Genomic DNA, 24,000 nt, shown 5'->3' with positions numbered 1-24,000 from the left:
TTTTTAGATAATGAAATAGGAGACAAAAAGATGACTCTAAGATCTTTACTTGTGGAAATAATTAGATGAAGCATTGTTTACCAAGGTAGGGAACACATGAAGGGGAAGTAGATTTGAAAGGGAATAGGAAACTATTGAATATATGAGTTTGGAGTGCTACAACACACTTGAGAATGAATGAAGACTTCGAGCTCAATGTCTGACTCTTTGTTACCCAATAGACCACAGCTGACCAGGGTCCTCTGCCCAGGGGATTTCCTAGGTAAGAATACTGGAGTGAGTTGCCATTTCCTACTCCAGGGGGTCTATCAAACCCAGGAATCAAACCTTTGTCTCCTGCATTGGCAGGTGGATTCTTTGCTAACTACACCACCTGGGAAGCTCTCAAGAGAAGATGTTCAGAAGAAATTAGATAGATATTCACATCAGGGTTTCATAAGAGAAACTTGGGCTTCAAATAAAAGTCACAGAACCAAAGGCTAACTATTTTATGTGCCATATACTGTTTATAAATATTAGGACTATTGTCTCAATAATAATGATATGTCAGACACTGATGGCAAAAGCTCTGTGCACACCAGTGCTAAACTGAATCTCAAAGACAGAATTTTGGTGAATCAAGAAAGCCAGGAGAAGTATCAACAACTTCAGATATGTAGATGATACCATTCTAAAAGCAGAAAGTGAAGAGGAACTAAGGGGCCTCTTGATGAGGGTGAAAGAGGAGAATGAAAAAGCTGGCTTAAAACTCAGCATTCAAAAACTAAGGTCATGGCATCTAGTCCCATCACATCATGGCAAACAGGAGGTGGGAAAGTGGAAGCAGTGACAGATTTTATTTTATTGGGCTCCAAAATCACTTTGGACAGTGACTATAGCCATGAAGCTTAAAGACACTTGCTCCTTAGAAGGAAAACTATGATCAATCTAGACAGCATATTAAAAAGCAAATACATCACTTTGCCTACAGAGGTCCCTATAGCCAAAGCTATGGTTTTTCTGGTAGTCATGTATAGATGTGAGAGTTGGACCATAAAGAAGGCTGGGCACTGAAGAATTAATGTTTTCAAACTGTGATGTTGGGGAAGACTCTTTGAGAGACCCTCCGACAGCAAGGAGAGCAAACTAGTCAGTTCTAAAGAAAATCAACCCTGAATATTCATTGGAAGGACTGATCTGAAACTGAATTTCCAATACTTTGGCCACCTGATGCAAGGAGCCAACTCATTGGTAAAGCCCCTGATGCTGGGAAAGATTGAGGGCAAGAGAAAGGGGCAATGGAGGACAGATGGTTAAATGGCATCACTGGCTCAATGGACAAGTGTTTGAGCAAACTCTGAGAGACAGTGAAGGACAGAGAACCCTAGCATGCTGCAGTCCATGGGGGTCGCAAAGAGTCAGATGTGACTGAGCAGCTGAACAATAACTGAAAAGGATAGTCTTATTGCTTTGCCAGTCAAAGTGGGAACACAGCACGCTCTTGACTGGAAAAATAAGTGCTCCAATTTGGGAGGATTTGATGAAGCATTTTCTAGCAGTAGTTCCAGGTTGCTGACAAGATTAGGGCATATGCATGCTGTCAGGTGGGTTTCCTAACCCCGATGACTTTCCCAGGTCCCTTTAATATTGTCTGAGATGCTTTCTTGGCTGCTACTCTGTTGATGAGCAACTGCTCAAACCTGCCCTTTGGGACTCAGGGAAGGACATGGAGGCTGGAGTTCTGCCTTTAAGAAAGAGGGGATGAAAAAGGCATCCATGCCCAGAAGCCCCACAGGGTCCTCCTCAGTTTCAAAACTACCATTTTCTTTATTACAATGCAAGCTTTAAATGGTTTAAGTAGATTTCCCAACATCATATATTAAAGTTTAAGAATGTCCAAAAATTATAACTTCAGATGTCTATTGCTGCAAAGCAAGCTACTCAAAATATTTAGTGGCTTGAGGATAGTCTTATTATTATTATATTTCATTATTTGGAAATCAAGATTTGGGCAGAACACACTGGAGAAAACTTATCTTTGTCTAAAATTTCCAGTGCATCAGTTAGGATGAGTTGAAAGCCTAGGGATTAGAGCAGCTGGGAGACATGGCCGAGTACCTCTTGCTCTCTCCACACGGTCTTTCCAAGTGGCTTTTCCAACAGTCCAGCCTTGTCTTTTTACAGTATGAGAGCTTCAGGACAGTTAAATTTCTTACCTGCAGCACAAGGCTCTAAGAGGCAGCATGCCTCAATTGCTAGTCTTTGAAACTGCAGTGGCTTTGAAACCCTGTGGGACTCGTGTGCATAAAATCTTTCTGTGTCCCTCATTTTTTTTATTATACGCAATAGGCTTCATTCAGTTCCCATGACCTTCTCTGAAGTCCAAAGGGCAGAATCAGATACTTGCTAATAAGGAAAGAGAGGAGATGTAGAGACAAGGGAGGAGCAGCCAGTTAACAATATTGCAGCCCTAGGGCTGAGTCCTGGCCCTCCCTCAAGGCATACACAGAACAATACCAATAATATTGAGCTGTTTTGTAGACACTCAAGCCCTCACCAGGTGGGGGAAGTTAAGGTTTGGTGCCCACAGGAACATGGACCACAGACTGGTTGGAACCAGAAGGTTTATGATGCTGACTCCCACTCACCTCACCAGCAACCAGTCAGAAGTACCTCCTCCATGAACTGATCATGCCCTTTTCTTTAAGCCATTACTAGAACTCCTCACTATCCTCTCCAGATCAGGGCACACATTCTTGAGGGCATTAGCCCACTGTGGCCCCCTTTGCCTGCAAAACAATAAAGCTCTTCTTTTCTACTTCACTGCAAGCTCTTTCTCTAAGATTTGACTCAGCAGCAGAACAGAGAGGCCAAGCTTTCTGTAACAGTTTCTTGATACTATTATCCATTGCTTCAAAGTACACCTGTGGCAAGTATGGAGGTTTAAAGACGATCAGGAAATATTTGTTCAGTACCACCTCATACCCATCAGAACAGCCATCATTACAAAGTTTACAAATAACAAGTGCTGGAGAGGGTGTAGAGAAGAAGGGAACCCTCTTACACTACTGCTAGGAGTGTAAATTGGGATAGCCACTATGGAGAACAGGGTGGACGTTCCTCAAGAAGCTAAAAATAGAGTTACCATATGATCCAGCAATCCCACTCCTGGGCATTTACTTAAGTGAAACCAAAATTCTTATACATGCACCCCAATGTGTTACTGAGTCCAAGCTCGCTCTGCTTGCCACATGACAGGCTCAGAGACAAGGTGTTGAGGCAAGGAATAAAACTTAATTCAGAGATCCAGCTGACTAATAAGATGGCAGACTAGTGTCTCAAAGTAACCATATTGTCAGGTATGGATGCCAGGTTCTTTTATAGAACAGAGATGGGGGAGATGAGGAAACGAAGAAAAAAGGCCATTAATCTTACAAATATCTTCTAGAATGCCAAGCCTTAGGCAGAGGATGTGTTAATTTCTTCCTTCCTGCCATCTACAGCTGGGCAGGGTTCTGGACAGAGGCACTTTAGTTTAACAGTCAGGCAGAGGGGTAGGATTCTGAGGAAGGCCATTATATATGATTATAATAACAAAAGAGCAAGTTGAAGAAATACTTCTAACATAGAGTAAGAATTGGCTTTTTCCTGCAACAAATGTTCAGAGCAGCACTATTCACAGTATGCAAGACGTGGAAACAAGTTCAATGTCCATCGGCAGAGGGATGGGTAAAGAAGATGCGGTGTATATATACACAATGGAGTATGACTCAGCCATAAAAAGGAACAAAATTATGTCCTTGCAGCAACATGGATGCAACTAGAGATTATCAAAGCTATGGTTTTTTCAGTAGTCATGTATGCATGTGAAAGTTGGAACATAAAGAAGGCCAAACACTGAAGAATCGATGTATTTGAACTGTGGTGTTGGAGAAGACTCTTGAGAGTCCCTGGGTCTACAAGGAGATCAAACCAGTCAATCCTAAAGGAAATCAACCCTAAACATTCATTGTGAGGACTGATGCTGAAGCTGAAGCTCCAATACTTTGGCCACCTGATGAGAAGAGCTGACTCATTGGAAATGACCCAGATGCTGGGAAAGGTAAAAGGCAGGAGGAGAAGAGGAAGACAGAGGATGAGATGGTTAGATGGCATCACCAAGTGAATGGACAGGAGTTTGAGCAATCTCTGGGAGTTGGTGATGGACAGGGAAGCCTGGTATGATGCAGCCCATGGGGTCACAAAGAGTCAAACATGACTAAGTGACTAAACAACAACAACAATGGAGATTATCATACTATATGAAGTAAGTCAGAAAGAGAAAGACAAGGACCATATGACATCACTTATATAGGAATCTAAAGTATGGCACAAGTGAACCTGTCTGGAAGACAGAAACTGAACCACAGACATAGAGAACAGGCTTGTGGGTGCCAAGGGGAGGTGGTAGGGAGACGGATGGACTGTTTGTTTGTCGTTGACAGATACACACTATTACACAGAGAATGGATAAACAACAAGGTCTTCCTGCATAGTACAGGGAACGATATCCAGTCTCCAGGGCTAAATTATAATGGAAAAAATATTTTAAAAAGAATGTATATATATGTATAAACCAGAGTCACTTTTCTATACAACAGAGATTGGCACAACACTGTAAATCAACCATACTTCAATTAAAAAAAAAATAGTGCTCAATGAGATAATTCTAAATCAGGGATTATGCTTTTGTTACTCAGAAAATAAAAACAGCCTTTGATTCATTTTAGATGCTCTATCATTCTAGATCCAGGGACTAATGCAGTTAGGGTGCCAACCCAGGATAGTATGTCTGGAATTCCTCTAGTACTAGATTAGAAACATCCCTGACTTACTCAAGCAGAGGCTCTCAATGAAAGGTCTTTCTGGTTCTGCTTGAAACTTCTCATTGAGACCATGTCCTCATGCAAATATTCTCACTGATTGAATGCATTAGAGTGACATGTAGAGATTTTCATTAATTTAACTGATACCTCATTACCACTGAATGTTAGGAAACTCAACAGGAAGATGACTTCAAAACAAGGGTCAACTTTTGCCTTTGGCAAAGGGCAAACTTCATACAGAGAGTAGCACCATTCTAAATTAACTATTTTCCCTCAAACTGTGATTGACAATGTTCTGATTCATATGGATGAATAAACCAAATTGAAAATATTCCCAATTCAAGCAATCACCAACATTATGTAAAACAATGAAATGGTTTGATTAGCAATCAGAAATAGCAAACAGTCAGGTATTTGGGCTTTAATTTTTCTTTTCTTCCTCAGAACTTTAAGCATAGCATTTTGTACTGTTGATTTAAGTGCTTTATAAATGATTTTACAAAGAATAAATAGCAATGTTGAATCAGCAATATGGTATGTAATCTTACCCAGCCAATTAAGGAAAGATGATATTGTAGATACTGAAATATGACTGATTCATACTGAATTACAGAATACAGTTGCCAGCCAACAGTAGACAACTTAAAAAGGCAATTAGTAGTTTAGTGACTCTAAAGTGTTAAATAACTATCATCAAGTGGACAAAGTACTGCAGGGTGAAAAGAGTGTGGAAAGCACAGTTGGAATCCAGTTTCTTGTCATATCATCTGGGCAGGTCACTCAGCCTCTCTGGGCCCCAGCTCTGACCGTTCTAAATTAAAGATGTGCTGACAATGTGCTCAGCTGCTCAGTCATGTCTGACTCTGTGGACCAATGGACTGTAACACACCAGGCTCCTCTGTCCCTGGGATTCTCCAGGCAAGAATACTGGAGTGGATTGCCATTTCCCCACGCAGAGGATCTTCCCAACCCAGGGATCGAACCTGCGTCTCCTGTGTCTCTTGCATCGGCAAGCGGATTCTTTACCACTGAGCCACTTAAGAAACCCCATATTAAAGATATTGTCACTCATATTTATGAGTTACTGTGAGGAATAACCAAAACTATATATTCAAATAGTATTACAGTATCGACAGCTGGTTATTATTTTCACAATGAATAATAATTATTGATGTCATAGTACCATCTGAGTTGATAAGAAAAATAATTTTCCTCATTTCAATATTTATTCTGAAGTATGTGAAAGACAGTGTAAGAGTGTCATGTGATCAAAACCAAAAAATATATATATTCAGCATGGTAAAGCAAAATCTGAGGAAATGAAATGAAAAATTGTTGTTCAGTCACAAAGTCATGTCTGACTTAGAGACATGACCCCACAGACTGCAGCATGCCATGCTCCTCAGTCCTCCACTATCTCCCAGAGTTTGCTCAAACTCACATCCATGGAGTCAGTGATGCCATGCAATCATCTCATCCTCTGTTACCCCTGTCTCCTCTTGAAAAATATAAAAATCAAAATCCCTGGCAAGTTGCAAAAGAGTACAACTGAGAAAAAAATGAGAACAAATATACAGATGGCAATCTGATAAAATTTTTTTGCAAGGAGATGCCTTTGATGTTAATGTAAAACATTTTCTAGGTATTTAAATTGTTTATTACTGATGTTATATAACATATGTCTTTCGTATGCAAAATTCTGTATATGCACTGATTTTTAATGTTCTATTTTTCACTCTGCATTTCATTTTCTCTTCCAACATGTTGTTACTACAAAACCAGATATCCTAGGAATCTTGACAGATACTGTGTATGTGTGTTTCTGTTACAGTGTTTCCCTCATTATAATAGCTAAACTATTTCATAGATACATGTTATCCAAAAGACTGATACTTCTTGTTGGCTCATGTAATCATGGCTCATGAATAGTTTTATCATTTAAAATCTAAGCCAAGAATTGTTGTGTCACCCTGAAGTTTTCCTTCTTACCATAAGAATAAAAACTTAAATTAACTTCATCTCAATTACATTAGTTTGAATTGTGAAACTTTAGTCATTTCTGACTCTTTGTGACCCCATGGACCATAGCCCACCAGGCTCCTCTGACCATGGGATTGTCCAGGCAAGAATACTGGAGTGGGTTTTCATTTCCTCCTCCAGGGGATTTTCTTGATCCAGGGATCAAACCTGTGTCTCTTGCATCTCTTGCATTGCAGGAGGATTCTCTTTCACTGAGCTACCGGGGAAGCCAGTTTGGAATAAACAATGTTAAAATTAGAGACACCCAAGTCATTTTCATAGAACGAATTGGCCTAAACTTCATGTCCTGATATAGACCACCAATTCCATATTTATTTTAATGAAACAATTTCAGTCCCACCTGTTTCAGCATATTTTCCACTCTTCTTTCTTCTGCATTTTTGTCTGAAAGTCTCCAGGGGCTGCTTTCACTTGTATTTCCTGAAATATTTTCTCAGCTGTACTGGGATGTACTGTTTTGTAGACTCTGCCTGTCCTGACAGCTTCCTCATGATTCACTATTCCTGCTGGAGAAGCTGAGTGGTGGGCTTCTCCCCATTATTGATAGAGACAGATAAGGGACAAAATAGGTGATTAAATATGTAACCCCACCAGGGGACTGTAAGTAGAAAAATATGGGAAACCCATAAGTTAATGAATACTGGAGAAAGCAGGTTTGCTTAACCACAAAACCCAGCAGGCTTGCATGCATGTTAAAGTAGCTTCAGTTGTGAGTAACTCTTTATGACCCCATGGACTATAGCCCACCAGGCTCCTCTGTCCATAGGATTTTTCAGGCAAGAATACTGCAGTGGATTGCCATTTAGTTCTCCAGGGATCGTCTCCATCTAGGGATTGAACATGCGTCTCCTGCATTTGTAGGTGGATTCTGGACCACTGAGCTACCAGGGAAGTCCATACATATACATATATAGCATGTACATACATATATATTATGTGTGTGTATATATATACATATGTATATGTGTGTGTGTGTATATATATATATATATATATATATATATATATATACACATATATATACACACATATATGTATCTTCCCAGGTGGCTAAAGTCATAACTTTTCTTCCAAGGAGTAAGCGTCTTTTAATTTCATGGCTGCAATCACCATCTACAATGATTTTGGAGCATATATATATATATATATATATATATATATATATATATCTTCCCAGGTGGCTAAAGTGGTAAAGAATCCTGCCTGTCAGTGCAGGAGATGCATGAGACATGGGTTCAATCCTGGGTTGGGAAGATTCCCTGGAGAAGGAAATGGTAACCCACTCTAGCATTTTTGTCTGGAAAATTCCATTGACAGAGGAGCCTGGTGGGCTACAGTCCATGGGGTGCAAAGAGTCAGACACAAATGAGCACACACGCAAGACAACTATATACACACACACACACATATATGAATCACGGTGCTGTATACCATAAACTAAAATAAGATTGTGAATCAACTACACTTCAATTAAAAAATAAATAAATAATTTGCAGTTTAAGCCCAACTAGAAAAACTGCCAGCAAAAACAAAAATCAACACTCTTGAAGAATATAACAAGGACGTCTTACAAAACAGCTTTCCCAGCGGAACTCCATGATACCAGGAAAAGAGGCCTGTCATGAATGCAAAGAGAAAACATCTCAGCAGAGGAGCACCTAGTGCCTCTCAGGCCACGGCAGCATCAATATTTCCTGATCAGCCATCTCCTCTGCAACTTCATTCTGTGATCCATATACATTTCATAGCAGAATTAGCACTTTCTGTTTCTTACTGCACTTTCATCTTTCTTGACCAATTCCCTTTTGATTATCCATGTCTGTAAAACCTCACATGGATTTATGCCTGGGAGTTGATTAGGAAACACAACAGGGTCCGCTGGGTGTATGAGCTGCATGGAGATGCACCATGAACAGCCACCAACAGATCTCAAAGAAGCGATGTGTGCAGTTGCTGATCATGGTGAGCATCTATTATCTATAGAACAAATGGTGGACGCAAGCACTACCAGCAAAGTCTGTACTCATAGTTAATATGTGGCAGTCACAATGGTGTGATGGGGAGGGCCGGTGTATTATTTAAGTGAACTGTGGCAATTGACACTCATGTTACAGAGTCCATGTAACTCATAGCTTCTCATGAACTATGCAAAGCAACGCCTGCTTGTATATATTAAACTGGCAAATAGAAGCTATAAATGCTCTTTAGCAAACTGACCTGGTGCTGGAGAAAAAGATATTTCACGGAGAAGAAAGCAAGCACTTAAAACTCTGACTAATACCAATATGAAAGATCATATAGAGATAAGTCTAACTGAGACTAGAAATAAAAAGCCAGGAAAAGTATGAGGATGTATAAAATATATATATATATATATATGAAGATCTGAGAAAGACTGTCTGTAGAATTTTGTTTAAAAAGCAATAAAGTCATGGATGCCTTTGATGATCACTTTCAGAGACTGAAACTCATTTGGAGAATTGAGTAGGAGATAATGATAGGGGTGGAGCTGTGTAGCTCAGGGTTTCAAGATGATTAGAGTTTTTGTTTTTTTTTCCAGCATAGTCTACTCCATTCTAAATGATTCGAGGATTTGAAAATCTAGAAGATAAAAAAGAGAACTACAAGCCTTCTGATTGTGAGGCAGTGAAATGAGGCCGCATTCAGAGCATAGGTAGAGCTGTGAAGTTTTTACAGCAGAACATTAGGGAAGAGGAAGATGTAGATACAGTTGTTATATCTTCATGGGAGCTTGTTTTGAGTTATAGCCTGACTGTTGCCAGTTCTCCATGAAGTAGGTATGGGCATCTGTAGAAACTGATGAGAAGGAAGAGGATCAGATATCTTTGGAAACAATGCCTAAACTGACACCACCGAGAACAAGAGAAGGTGACACTTAGGGAAATGGATGAGGATTGCTGTACAGATGGGAGATTCAGTAGAATTTCTGTTCCAACATCAGTTTTTTTTTTTTTTTTTTTTTTTTTAATCATCCTAAGCAGCTCAACGTAGAAGGCAATGGCACCCCACTCCAGTACTCTTGCCTGGAAAATCCCATGGACGGAGAAGCCTGGTGGGCTGCAGTCCATGGGGTCACTAAGAGTCGGACACGACTGAGTGACTTGACTTTCACTTTTCACTTTCATGCATTGGAGAAGGAAATGGCAACCCACTCCAGTGTTCTTGCCTGGAGAATCCCAGGGACGGGGGAGCCTGGTGGGCTGCCGTCTATGGGGTCGCACAGAGTCGGACACGACTGAAGCGACTTAGCAGCAGCAGCAGCAGCAAGCAGCTCAATACATTGGCCACCTGATGCAAAGAGCCTACTCATTGGAAAAGACCATGATGCTAGGAAAGATTGAGTGCAGGAAGAGAAGGGGGCAACAGAGCATGAGATGGTTGGAAAGCATCACTGACTAAATGGGCATGATTTTAAGCAAACTTCGGGAGATAGTGAAAGACAGGGAAATCTGGTGTGCTGCAGTCCACAGGGTTGCAAAGAGTTGGACACGACTTAGAAACTGAACAACAACAAAGCAACCCACGTATATACACAGAGAAGAGAAGCTCTTACATGGATTCCTGTTCAGTCACAGTACATATACTCAAAGGTAAAAAAGATGGTCTGGGATCTGGGATCCACTTTCTCAACAACTACTTCAAAATGAATATTTCAGGAACTGTATGTTTTTATACATATTGATTCAATCACCGAATGCTATTAGGTAATATTCCACTCTCCAAATGCACTATTGGAACAAGCCCTCATTCCATTTATTGCCTTTGCTGTTTTTGCTGCTTGTTTGACTGTATATAACTTAGAGAACAAGAAGAAAAATGAATTAAAAGAGAGACTGAATTTCAAGAATTCATATTCACATTATCCTTAGAATAACTTTCAGCAATGACAGGTTAAAAATCAAAAAAAGAGATTATTTCAAGCCTAAAATTCAATGAAGTAAAGATGCTAATCAGTAAGAATACCCAAATGTGAAAAAAGAATTGGAACAATGCCAGGGTAGGCCTGAGAGCTGAGTTCTCACTGTAGTTTATGTTCTGACAGTTTAGGTTTTGTTGGGGCAAAGACTGCCTGTCTCAGAACTGATTCTACTACTTATTAGCAGTGAAATATGGGACAAATTATTCAATCTGTATCATCCGCAGAACATTAGCAATAGCACCTAAATTAAACCAATGTGTATGTGTGTGTGTATACATATATATATTTATTTATATATGCATGTTCAGTTGCTTCAGTCATGTCCAACTCTTTGCAACCCCATGGACTGTAGCCTGCCAGGTTCTGTCCATGTGGATTCTCCAGGTAAGAATACTGGAGTGGGTTGCCATGTCCTTCTCCAGGGGATCTTCCTGACCCAGGGATCAACCCTGTGTCTTTTATGTCTCCTGCATTTATATATAATGCCAAGCACTCTTGGAATGTAGTGAGTATTCAATAACTATTAGATATTATTATCAATCCAAAGGTGACTTATGCTATTGGTTCTCCTAATTCCTAAGACTTATGGAAGAATACAATGAAATAACAGACAAACTAAGTCTTGTAAAGATTGCGTTTCTTTATAATCTATTCAGTGTATTAGTAACACTGACATTTTGTGAAAATTTCACAGGCCTTTTAAGATTAAGGTCAATGAACACTGGTTCACAGGTAAATTTTCATTTTATTTTTACTGTGTGGAAAACTAACAAAACACTCAAGAACTAGAATGTAAATGCTTAGGGCTAAAGAGAGATGTTATGATCCCCCTCCCCCCTAAACTGAGGTACTTAATGTATTATTGAATTATACAGAGAAAAATAAATATAAGTACTCTACACAGATGGGTGTGATCTATGCTGTGAAGATTTGCAGTCTACAGGATTTTTAGCATACTTACTGAGCTATGTCCTTTCAAAACAGCTCCATTATTATATGTCTGGAGTTAACAAAATTTTCTGGAATACTAAGTATATATCCAAATAAGACTTAAAACCATCCTACCTTTTTATAAGGAATTTATGTATATCATTTTCATAAAATATAGCTATGTACAGAATACCTCTCAAATAGGATGCATATGTGAATGACTACATGATTTTATGTGTGTGCTGGAAGTCACGAGTCAGATTCTTTCCTGATGAAGCCATTTCTCCAGTTGACAAGTGTCAAAGCCATCTCAAAAACCCATGAATATTAAAGCACTGTTCACAGGCAAATTTGGCATTTTGAAGTCAAGCAAATAGAACTCATGAAATATGAAAGGAGTGCTCGATGTAGCTTTGTAGAAAATGTTGCCATTAAGATGAAGGATGAGGAAATTCACACCTTCCTTTGCTGGGCGTGCTCAACTGTATTTTCAACCAATTGTATTATGTGCTTTGATAGTGTTACTTTGGATGATATCCTCCTCTTACATAGTTTTAGGTGCTTCACAAATGGCGTTAATGGTAAAGAACCCACCTACCAATACAGGAGACATGAGATGTGGGTTCAAGCCCTGGGTCAGATTCTTTACCTTCTGAGCCACCAGATAATTAAGTATGCATAATTAAGTTATGGTTAGATTCTCAGTCTGTTTTTAATGTAATCTTGCATACACCATTTCTCAAAAGAGATTTAGTACCTTCAGCTTGCTTGTAAATCCATGAGTCTAGGAACTCATATTGGTTTGGTGATTGTGAAGACCTTAAAATAACTGAATATATCCTATCACAGAGTCTGACTTTTGAAAGAAAAGCTCAATATACAATCAAAGTGCACCAGCTGTGTATTTTCCATTCTGTGTTGAGATTGCATGCTTCTTTTCATTTCCAAACTTCACACACATACACAAAACAGAAAGTTTCTCTTAAGGAAGAGTGGGTACCAAAATCTGTTCCTGAATGGTGGTTTATTTGCCTTCTGCTATGATCCATGGTTTCTCCAGTGGTCATGTATGGATGTGAGAGTTGGACTGTGAAGAAGGCTGAGCGCCAAAGAATTGATGCTTTTGAACTGTGGTGTTGGAGAAGACTCTTGAGAGTCCCTTGGACTGCAAGGAGATCCAACCAGTCCATTCTGAAGGACATCAGCCCTGGGATTTCTTTGGAAGGAATGATGCTAAAGCTGAAACTCCAGTACTTTGGCTACCTCATGCGAAGAGTTGACTCATTGGATAAAACCCTGTAGTCCAGGAGGGAGGGAAGGTGGGAGGGATTGGGGGCAGGAGGAGAAGGGGACGACAGAGGATGAGATGTCTGGATGGCATCATTGACTCGATGGATGTGAGTCTCAGTAAACTCTGGGAGTTGGTGATAGACAGGGAGGCCTGGCGTGCTGCGATTCATGGGGTCGCAGAGTCGGACAGGACTGAGTGACTGAACTGAACTGAACTGATGATCCATGAGTATGTGTGCTCAGTTGTATCAGACTTTTTGCAACCTCATAGACTATAGCCCGCCAGGCTCCTCTGTCCATGGATTCCCCAGGCAAGAATATTGGGGTGGGTTGCCATTCCCTTCTCCAAGGGATCTTCCTGACCCAGGGATCAAACCCAAGTCTTCTGCATCTCCTGCATTGATAGGAGGATTCTTTACCACTGAGCCACCTGGGAAGCCCTATGATCCTAGGAAAACATTTAAAGGAAATCAAGGTCTTGGCCAGTTCCCCAAGGTATCTTAGCAGAGGACAAGGGCTATAGGGTGGTGACCTCTCAGGCTTCCAGGTGATCAGCTGAGGACACAGTCACAGAAGTGGCATTATGTAATGTGTTGTATAAATCTGCTATTACTGTTGCTAAGTTGCTTCAATCATGTCTGACTCTGTGCGACCCCATAGACGGCAGCCCATGAGGTTCCCCCATCCCTGGGATTCTCCAGGCAAGAACACTGGAGTGGGTTGCCATTTCCTTCTCCAATGCATGAAAGTGAAAAGTGAAAGTGAAGTCGCTCAGTCGTGTCCGACTCTTAGCGACCCCATGGACTACAGCCCACCAGGCCCTCCGTCCATGGGACTACCCTGTGACATATATAAGGAGATTAGATGGTCTGGAACAATTTTTTTAGAAAGAACTCTGTCCTGACCGGGCATTAAAGCATTTTCCTTGGGCTCTGACAACATATTGGAAATATTGCTTCAGGCAGCAGGATTCAGGTCATGTTGGAAAAACGGTCTTGGATTGTCCAACTGATAATCTAGTACATTTACAGTTTTTCATGGAGTTGGCAGGCCTAAACCAGTAGTGGTAAAATCAGGAAGTTCTTAAAATGTAGGCAGAACCAACTGGGAGTCTCTCAATGGCTTATCAGTGCTTCCCTGGTGGCTCAGTGGTAAAGAAGCTGCCTGAAATGCAGGAGATGTAAGAGATGAAAGTTTGATCCCTGGGTTGAGAAGATTCCCTGGAGGAGGGCATGACAATCCACTCCAGTATTCTTTTTTTTTGTTTTTGTTTTAATTCAGTTTTAATTTATTTTCATCACTTGTTCTTCATGATCCAGATTATTTTAAAATGTAATGAAAATTAACTTTCCATGATATGTCAGGGACTGGCCCAAAAAAATTTTGGACTGCAAATGAGTTATACAAATGAAAATATCAAATGGAGATCCAGTTATCAAAATGAAAGCACTCAACATATTAAAAGTTCACAATTATTTGTTTAGAGCACATAAAAAAGTCAGCTCACTAACCAACTGTTGAGATTTTAAAGAACTATTGCAGAGGTTTGAAGAAAATAGATTTATTAGTTAACTTATAAAGATTAAAGAGCTTGAAACAAGTATTAAAAAGAAATTTGTGCCTTTATTAGAATGGTGTTAGGCTTTAAATATACCAATTTGGGTAATCAAATTATTCATTTTTTAATAAGAAATGACACTACAGAACTGCAATACTGGTCCAATAGTCTTGTCTTTACTTTTCCTTTAAAGCGAGAAAACAGAATGCGAGTAATCAGAAAGCACTAGCAGGCATCAGTTAATCCAAGACACTAGCTTCTTAGTTCCAAAAGCACTTGCAAAGAAAACCATTGGGGGGCACAGGAGGGTGGAAGCACTTCATAATAACTGGAATCCCATGAGTGTGTGTGTACGCCAAGTCTCACAGGCTATTTTTTGTATTTATCCTTTACTTGGTCACTTTTTTATTTTTACCCTCAAATACTAGTTTTTCTTTGACTTTTTTTCCTCAAAGTATAAAAAGTATGAAATATAAACAAGCTCTTGCATTGCACACACTTCAAAGTGTACAATTCAAGCATTATAGAGCTATCTACATACTGATAAATCCCATCAAATCTTGGATAATTCAATAATATACAAAATACCAGAGCACAGAAAGAACTAAAACCCACTTCTTTTTGATACACGTAAGATTCAAATATTCAATCTAAAGAAAAACACTTAATCATTTTGGCTCTCCTCTACATTCGCTTGTTGATATACTTATTAAAATATTCCTGTATAATTAATGTTTGGTCTTATTATTTCAAGTCAGGTTCAAAACCAGCCATCCAGACAAAACAGGTAATCAGAAAGACTATTTCTTCCCCACCTCCCTAACCCCAATAACTATGAAGCCAATTTTACGACATGACTCCAAACACTGGATTGTGACGACAAATGCTAGGTCCAATTTCTTCATAATCCTTTTTGGTGTGGCATACTTGGTAGAACTCAGGTGTGGAAGCCAGCATAGATCCTCCAAACCAAACTGCGTATCGTTGCATGTGATGTGTAATGACTTGTACATCAATAGGTTTTGGCTTCAATCTACCACCACTCAATTCCTCACTTAATTTCAGCCTGGCATCTACAGTTCTTTTCAAATCTCTTTGCAAACGACGTCCAAAGTCCCTGAACATGGTTGAACCTCCAGAGAGGACAATATTCTTGTAGAGAGGACGTCTGACATCGATAGGACAATTCTGAATTACTTCATCTACAACTTCTGAGATAGGCTGGGTAAAGTCTGGGTTAGCAAACTCTGGATGAAAAAAAATTTCAGGTCCCAAGAATCTTTCATATCCAACATCAATGGAAAACTCTTTCTTTGAGATAGCATTGATTCCAGTATACTGTTTAATCCACTTTGATCCATCTGTATCATACTTGTTAAATTCTTTTACTAAGTCTGGGCAGACATAACTATAGCGCTCCTTCACTGCCTTAGCAGTTTCCAAGGATTGCTCTGGAGGAATTCCTACTTCTCGGTCTCTCAACAATTGCTGAATAAAATATGTTATATCTCGTCCTGCGATGGGAATGTGCTTAATACAGCTGCCAATCACATACCCTTCAGCCACAGGGATGACATGAGTGACACCGTCTCCACTGTCTATTACCGTACCAGTCAACGTCCGTTCTCCTACTTGTCTGGAGGTCCAAGATGCAGCTAAGGCAAGAACAGCCTGTACAGCAATGTACAAGCCAGGAACATTGAAAGACTCAAACATTATTTCAGCAGTATATTCCCTGTTTTCTGGAGTATTCAGTGGAGGTTCAGTCAAAACAAAATAATGATCTTCAGGTTCCGCCCTTAAATATTTAAAGATGACTTGCTCCATAAACCTTTCCATCAAGTCCCAGTCTTCAACTATACCATGGCGGATTGGCCACTTTGTTGCATATGTAGGTTTTTCTATTGCTTCATCACCAATGAAGAAGTCTAGGTCGTCAACACCTTTCATCACCCTCCTTTGAGCTTGATCTCCTACTTTTGCTGACTCCTTAATAGCAATACAGGAAGGGATGATAAACTGTGGTTCCGTATTTCCAGCATATCCTAATTTTGTATACCTAGTACCAGTATCTCAGCCTATTTGAAAACTGCTTGATTTTGAAAGTTCTAATAAGATGTGTTCTCCAGTATTCTTGCCTGAAGAATTGCATGGATTCTAGAGTCCAGGGATTGTAGCCCATTGGATCCCAAAGAGTCAGACACGAGGAACACTTTCACTTCACTATTCTATGATTTCTCAGATCCTCCTAATTTAATTAGCAGGTGACTTGCTCTGAATTGGGAACCCTGACATTTTCCTTTTTTGGCTTAAGGGATAAATGAGCCACAGAAATTCAAAATTATAACTTCTACTCTGATCTTTATATGAAAGACAGTAGCCAAGTGATGCTCAATGGTCCCCTATAAATTAGGGAAAAGTATTGATATTTATAGAATGTCAGGCTGTCATTACAGTGTACAGGCATTTTAGTCAGTGTACTTTCAAAGGTCCCATATAATGGGTGTAACTTCTAGAAACTGATAGGTACTCTCAAAAATTACCATTGTCTGGCATATTTATATGAGTGTAATAAAGTTGACTTTACTTCTAAAAAATTCAAAATAAATCATAAGGGAGGGATAGTCATTTTACAGATTATAAGAGTATACAAAAAAGGAGACGGAAGCAACTCTTGTACTAGTTAGAGAGAAGCTAATTTATAATAGCCACCTTACGGGAGGTCCACGTGTTAGTTGTTAGTTAGTAGTGGGCAAGCATTTGCATTTGTATACAGTTTTGATGTGCTATAATAATAAAGTACCTTTCTAATTTCTTTGATAAACTTCTCAGATTTTTTTTCATTAGAGGACAATTCAAGCTCTGAAGAAAATGAGGGTGATTTAATGGTAACGGTAACTAAAGCCCACTGCAATATGTTATATAATATACAAAAAATCCCCTTCTGCCAGAAGTAATCATTGGTTTTTTACCACTCAACACCATGCATATTATGATTTAATCTATTTTTCAAATACAAAACTTCCAAAAGTTTTGAATGGAGCAGGAAACACGAATGGCTTTTTGCTGTTATTAAGTCATGTCCAATTCTATGTGACCCCATGGACTGCAGCACACCAGGCTTCCCTGTCCTTCCCTATCTCCCAGAGTTTACTCCATTCATGTCCATTAAGACTGTGATGCCATCCAACCATCTCATCCTCTGTTGCCCCTTCCTCTTCCAGGCTTTAATCTTTCCCAGCATCAGGGTCTTTCTATGAGTCAGCACTTTGCAGCAGGTGACCTAGGTATTAGAGCTTCAGCTTCAGAATCAGTCCTTCTAATGAATATTCAGGGTTGATTTCCTTTAGGATTGACTTGTTTGATCTTCTTGAAGTTCAAGGGATTCTCAAGAGCCTTTTCCACCACCACAATTCGAAAGCATTAATTCTTTCTTCCACTCAGCATCAACTCTCACATCCACACATAACTACTGAAAAACCATAGCTTTGACTATATGGAATAAATTCCTAATTTATTATAAATCACATCATAGATCTAATACATTGGCACACTGACAATTATAGCACCTATTTTGTCTCTTTAAAACTACAAATGAAATGCTTTTATTTTAATTTCAAATTTTAGTCATAAATTGACTTTTCTTCTGGCTGTTTCTGCTTCAGCTAATATAATGTATAAAACTGTATAAACCCAAAGGTTTCTTCTACATTCATTATCAAAGTTCATTTGTAAAAACTAAGGCTTTATCCTTCACTCAGTCTTGTCTGTTTTCTGTTTTCTAAATATTTTGTTCATTCAGTGGCTTTTGTGACAGTAATATCTTTTTTTGTGTGAGTGATTTCATGTGAGGAAGGGGGCAAGGCTGACCTGGACACTTCATTGGAAGAAGACGGGGCTTCTAATAGCACTGAACCATGGAAGAATAACCTTGAATGATTTAGTTCAGTATTTTGGCATCAAGAAACTCTAATTCCATTTTCAGATAAAATAAGTCTTAAGTTATTATATCCAATATAAACATCCATCTGTGGGGCTTTCCATATAAATTATTACTCTGAAAAGAACCAAAATTAAGACTTCAGCTTGCTCGAGTAAAATCTCATTTCCTTGAAGTACAGGAGGAGCTGTATTTCAAGGAAACAGCATTCATCCTCACGGAGAGGGAGAGGATTTGAAAGCCTGGAACCCGGCCACCCAGCCGAGGGCAGAAATCGCTGATTTGAACACAGTATTAAAGAAAGGCTGGTGTTCTCACAGAAAGAATGCTTTTTTAATACTTCCCTGTCACTCAATAAAGATAACCTTTGACTAACTTCATGTGTTAAATTTTTATCTTTCTTGCCACAATGCTGTGACAAAGACTTTCATTAATTTTAGGCAGCACATTCAGAAAATTCTTCATATGGTGCACTTCTGCTTGGGAAGAAAGTTGCTCAGTCACGTCTGACTGTTGTGACCCCATAGACTGCAGCCCACCAGGCTCCTCTGTCCATAGGATTCTCCAGGCAAGAATACTGGAGTGGGTTGCGATTTCCTCCTCCAGGGGATCTTCCCAGTCCAGGGATCGAACCCACGTCTCCTGCATAACAGGCAGATTCTTTACTGTCTGAGCCACCAGGGACCTGTTATCAACAATAAACTTTTTTAAGAACATGTTTCACCTTTTTCCACTAAAACCTGACCATGTTGTTCTCCTTTGGAGTTTGATTTTAATGTCTCCCCGTGAGTATTATTTTTAAGTCTTTATTGAATTTATTCCAATATTACTTCTGTCTTATATTTTGAGTTTTTGGCTGCAATGCATGTGGGATCTTAGTTTCTGGACCAGAGATGGAGACTGCACCTCCTGCATTTGAAGGCGAAGTCTTAACCACTGGACTGCCAGGGAAGTCCCATCCCGTAAGCATCAGATTTTATCAGTTCTTCCCTGACCACTAGGAGGAAACTTATAAATTCACTATGTATTTGCTGAAGATAGTTCTTAATATTGTCCACTTTATTATCTTAAAATGTTTTTACACAGCAAAGAGTTTCACATTTTGCACTGCCAAAGTTCATTGCTATTCATCATGAATTTGTGACATAAGTATTGATATTTATTTTCTCTTTTTATTTTTACTATACCGTAGCTTCTATTTTGTAGTTCTACTCTGCATCAGCAGTAAGTGAATTATTTAAATTAAAAAAAAAATACTTGTTTTTTCAAACCAGAAAAATAATTTAATTGTGCTAAAATTTAAATAACAATATTTCAGCTTATTTACCCATTTTGAGTTATATAGATATCAGTAACCTCTGCTGTTTGCATAAAATATTCAAATAAATACTGCAATGTCATTGTTCAGTCTCTCAGTTGTGCCCGACTCTTTGTGACCCCATGGATTGCAGCACACTGGGCTGCAGCACTCCAGGCTGCCCTGTCCTTCACCGTCTCCTGGAATTTGTTCAAACAAATGTCCATTGAGTCAGTGATGCCATCCAACCATCTCATCCTCCGTCATCCCCTTCTCCTCCTGCCTTCAATCTTTCCCAGCATCAGGGTCTTTTCCAATAGTTGGCTCTTCGCATCAGTTGGCCAAAGTACTGGAGTTTCAGCTTCAGCATCAGTCCTTCCAATGAATATTCAGGGTTGATTTCCTTTAGGATTGACTGGTCATATATCCTTGTTATCCAAGGGGTTCTCAAGAGTCTTTTCCAGCACCACAATTCAAAGGTATCAGGTCTTTAGCACTCAGCTTTCTTTAGGTTAAATTTAAATGTAAAAACATAAAATGCATATAGTATTTTATTATTTTGGTAAGACTATATTTCATTTAACTATCATTTTGAAACACGATAACAGCTTATAAGATATCAGAGTCACATTTTAGTACATATATTAGGCACATGCTTCATTTCTAGCTTTGTGTGTATACACACTATTGATCTATTTGGTGTCAATGAATTGACTCAACTTGAATGACTGTTTATAGACTCATGTAACATCTACTTCTGCTTCATTGACTACATTAAAGCCTTTCACTGTGTAGATCAGAACTGTGGAAAATTTTTAAAGAGATGGGAATACCAGACCACCTTACCTGCCTTCTGAGAAATTTGTAAATTTCTTTACATGACTACTGGAAAAACCATGGTTGTGGTTACATGACCTTTGTAGGCAAAGTAATGTCTCTGCTTTTTAATACTCTCTATAGGTATGTCATTACTTTTCTTCCAGGAGCAAGCATCTTTTAATTTCATGACTGCATTCACTGTCTGTAGTGATTTTGGAGCCCAAGGAAATAAAGTCTGTCACTGTTTCCATCGTTTCCCCATCCATTTGCCATGAAGTGATGGGACCAGATGCCATGATCTTCACTTTTTGAATGCTGAGCTTTAGGCCAGCTTTTCCACTCTTCTCTTTCACCTTCATCAAGAGGCTCTTTAATTCCTTTTCTCTTTCTGCCATAAGAGTGGTGTTATCTGCATATCTGAGGTTATTGATATGTCTCCCGGCAATCTCGATTCCAGCTTGGGTTTCATCCAGCCTTGCATTTTGCATGATGTACTCTGCATATAAGTTAAATAAACAAGGTGTCAATATACAGCCATGTAACCCTTTCCCAATTTGTCACCAGTCCGTTGTTCCATGTCCAGTTCTAACTGTTGCTTGTTGTCCTACATACAGATTTCTCAGAAGGCAGGTAAGGTGGTCTGGTATTCCCATCTCTTTAAGAATTTTCCACAGTTCTGATCTACACAATGAAAGGCTTTAGTGTAGTCAATGAAGCAGAGATAGATGTTACATGAGTCTATAAACAGTCATTTAAATTGAGTCAATTCATTGACACCAAATAGATCAATAGTGTATATACAAGCAATGATAGAAATTAAGCATGTACATAATATGTGTACTAAAATGTGACTCTGATATCTTACAAGCTGTTATCATGTTTCAAAATGATAGTTAAAATGGAATATAGTCCTACCAAAATAATAAAATACTATATACATTTTATGTTTTTTCATTTAAATTTAACCTAAAATGTCCTCAATTGAACTGAACACATTTTAACTGATTGATTAGCTGCAGTGGCTAATTGGTATTTGCTTATTGTATTGAACAGTACAGATATAGATCATTTGAACCTATGTCTTTCAGAGTTTCAACCAGTAAATTTTTTCCACTATATTTTGCTTAATAGCTGTCAAAAGGAGATCCAGACATTATTGGTGGGAGCAAAGTAAGAGATGGAAGGTAGACTTATAGTATACATTTCAAAGGAAATTATATACAGTATTTGTTCTTTGGAAGGTATAATAAAAGACGAACTTAATAATCATAAAATCCCAGAACTTACAAATCCCAGTATGAAGGGCTTAATGTAACAAGTGTGATCTTGTCCCCAGTAGATAAGTTTGATATGGGATTCTATTCAGTGAGTGAGCAAATAACACAGCTCGTGTGCACTTTATTTAAAGACATACTCTAGAAAATGCATTATGTGATGTCTCATCATTTTGAATATTTGCCCAATTGAGGGCTGAGACACTGTCTTTTCTATTCTCTGTTTTAATCTTAGCCAAATTTAAACCTAATGGTGTGCTCACACCTTCTGCTTGATTCTGAAACTTGGGCTCTTGACCTCCATGGATTATAGTTCCTAGTCAATATTCTGCTCCAGAAGAAAGGATTTAGTTAACAGGAGGCTAAATATTTGTTTCTTTATCTTACTGAATTTCTCCTGTGAATTTTAAATGCCTTCCTGAAACTTCTGTAAACAGTCTGAAAAATTAAAACACAAGAAAAGCCTGCTTACTTATGTAGAATAATTCTATTGTGGTTCTGCATAAATCAAGGTTCCATAGCTCAATAAAAAGGTAATACACTGAACCAATATTTAGCAGGCAAGTTATTAAATTGTTAGTGCTTTACTAGTATATTGATTTCCAGCTGACAGGAAATGAAAACAGAAAACTGTAAACTTTATGTTAAAAATAGGTCTTAAAAAACCCTCCTGTGCTGGTGGGTCTCAATCATTTCTATGGTTTTTTTTATGATAAAATAGCTTATAATAAATATTTTCATGTTCCTCTATCTTTTAATATTTCCCTTTGAAAAGCCAGGAATGGCTTCAGGCATTCACCCCCCATGATTAATGTCAGAAGCGGTGGCCTTTGTGTTACAATGTGGTATAGCTACTAGAAGTTTTCAAGGTCACTATTTCCTTCTGAAAAGTTCAAAGTAAGTTAAATATTCATAAAAATGACCTGATTTTTATGAGAGGTGCCACACTTGTTGTTTTATGACAGCCCATTTTCATGCAAAGAAATGTTCCCTCTAAATACTTGACAACCTATTCAACTAGGGATGGCATTGGAAAGCTTTTTATGATCGAGGAAAATAAGACAGATATTCATGAGGAGTTCCTTATTATGGAAACTTTATTTCCTTTGCTAACATAATCTGCCAGAGTCAGAAGTCTCTTAACCTATCTAAATGATGAGCTATTGATATCTGATATGGTAATAAAATCAAGCCTTAAAACACTGAGGGTCACAGGAATTGAATCCTTTTGTTACCATGCCAGTTTAATGCATCCCATGTATTGGAAAGATTTCTCTCAGATGGAGAACATTTTGTTTTTAGACATAACTCACTTAGCAGCAGTTTGGAATGGCGGGGGGAGGCAGTTGGCAGGGGGAAATTCCACCAAAACAAAAAAACCCTTAATTTAGACAGAAAAGAAGGAAAAAAAGAAGGAAGGGAGAAAAGTGGGAAGGAGAAAGGAAATGGAGGGAAGAATGTGGCCAGCACCTCTGTGGCTTTCCTCAGGGTCTGCACACTGATGTTCCCATTCCTTTGTTTGGTCCTCTGTACTTCTGATCAACTTCCAAATATTTCAACACTATATTATCCTTTCCAACAATCACAGCTCACTACATAATGTTGTGGCTAAAAAGACATCCTAAATAACATAACAGAAAATAACTGATACTAATTATGTAGAATTTGATTTAGGTTTACTTAATGCAGATAGAATTTTGTTTAAAAGTTATATAAGCCATGATTATTTTTTTCTTGTTGTCTTATACTAAAATTTAAGAAGTGTTTTACCTGTGTATCTAATTCCTCTTTAATTGACAGTATCTCCTTTACTGGGCTTCCCTGGTGGCTCAGCAGTAAAGAATTCACCTGCAAATGCACGAGATGCAGGTTTGATCCCTGGGACAGGAAGATCCTCCAGAGAAGAAAATGGAAACCCACTCCAGTATTCTTGCCTGAGAGATCCCACAGATGGGGAAGCCTGGAGGACAGCAGTCCATGGGGTCATAAAAGAGTCAGAGACAACAACAACAATCTCCTTTGAAAGTGAAAGTGAAAGTCGCTCCGTGGTTTCTGAGTGACCCCATGG

The 24,000-nt window shown here is 38.8% G+C and overlaps 2 protein-coding genes across 2 annotated transcripts in view; both read right to left on the bottom strand.

The window, feature by feature from the left end:
• Positions 1–24,000, bottom strand: part of GALNTL6 (polypeptide N-acetylgalactosaminyltransferase like 6) — a 1,476,265-nt gene that overhangs the window by 1,202,374 nt on the left and 249,891 nt on the right. The window lies entirely within an intron of this gene.
• On the bottom strand, positions 14,586–16,680 carry LOC112583827 (actin-related protein 3). The gene has a single exon (XM_044939683.1). The coding sequence runs from the start codon at positions 16,550–16,552 to the stop codon at positions 15,449–15,451; it is 1,104 nt and encodes a 367-aa protein (XP_044795618.1). The 5' UTR covers positions 16,553–16,680; the 3' UTR covers positions 14,586–15,448.

Source organism: Bubalus bubalis, chromosome 3 (assembly GCF_019923935.1).
Source record: "Bubalus bubalis isolate 160015118507 breed Murrah chromosome 3, NDDB_SH_1, whole genome shotgun sequence".
NCBI lineage: Eukaryota > Metazoa > Chordata > Mammalia > Artiodactyla > Bovidae > Bubalus > Bubalus bubalis.
Note: the sequence above shows the minus strand (reverse complement) of the source record. Positions and strands in the feature narration are given on the sequence as shown.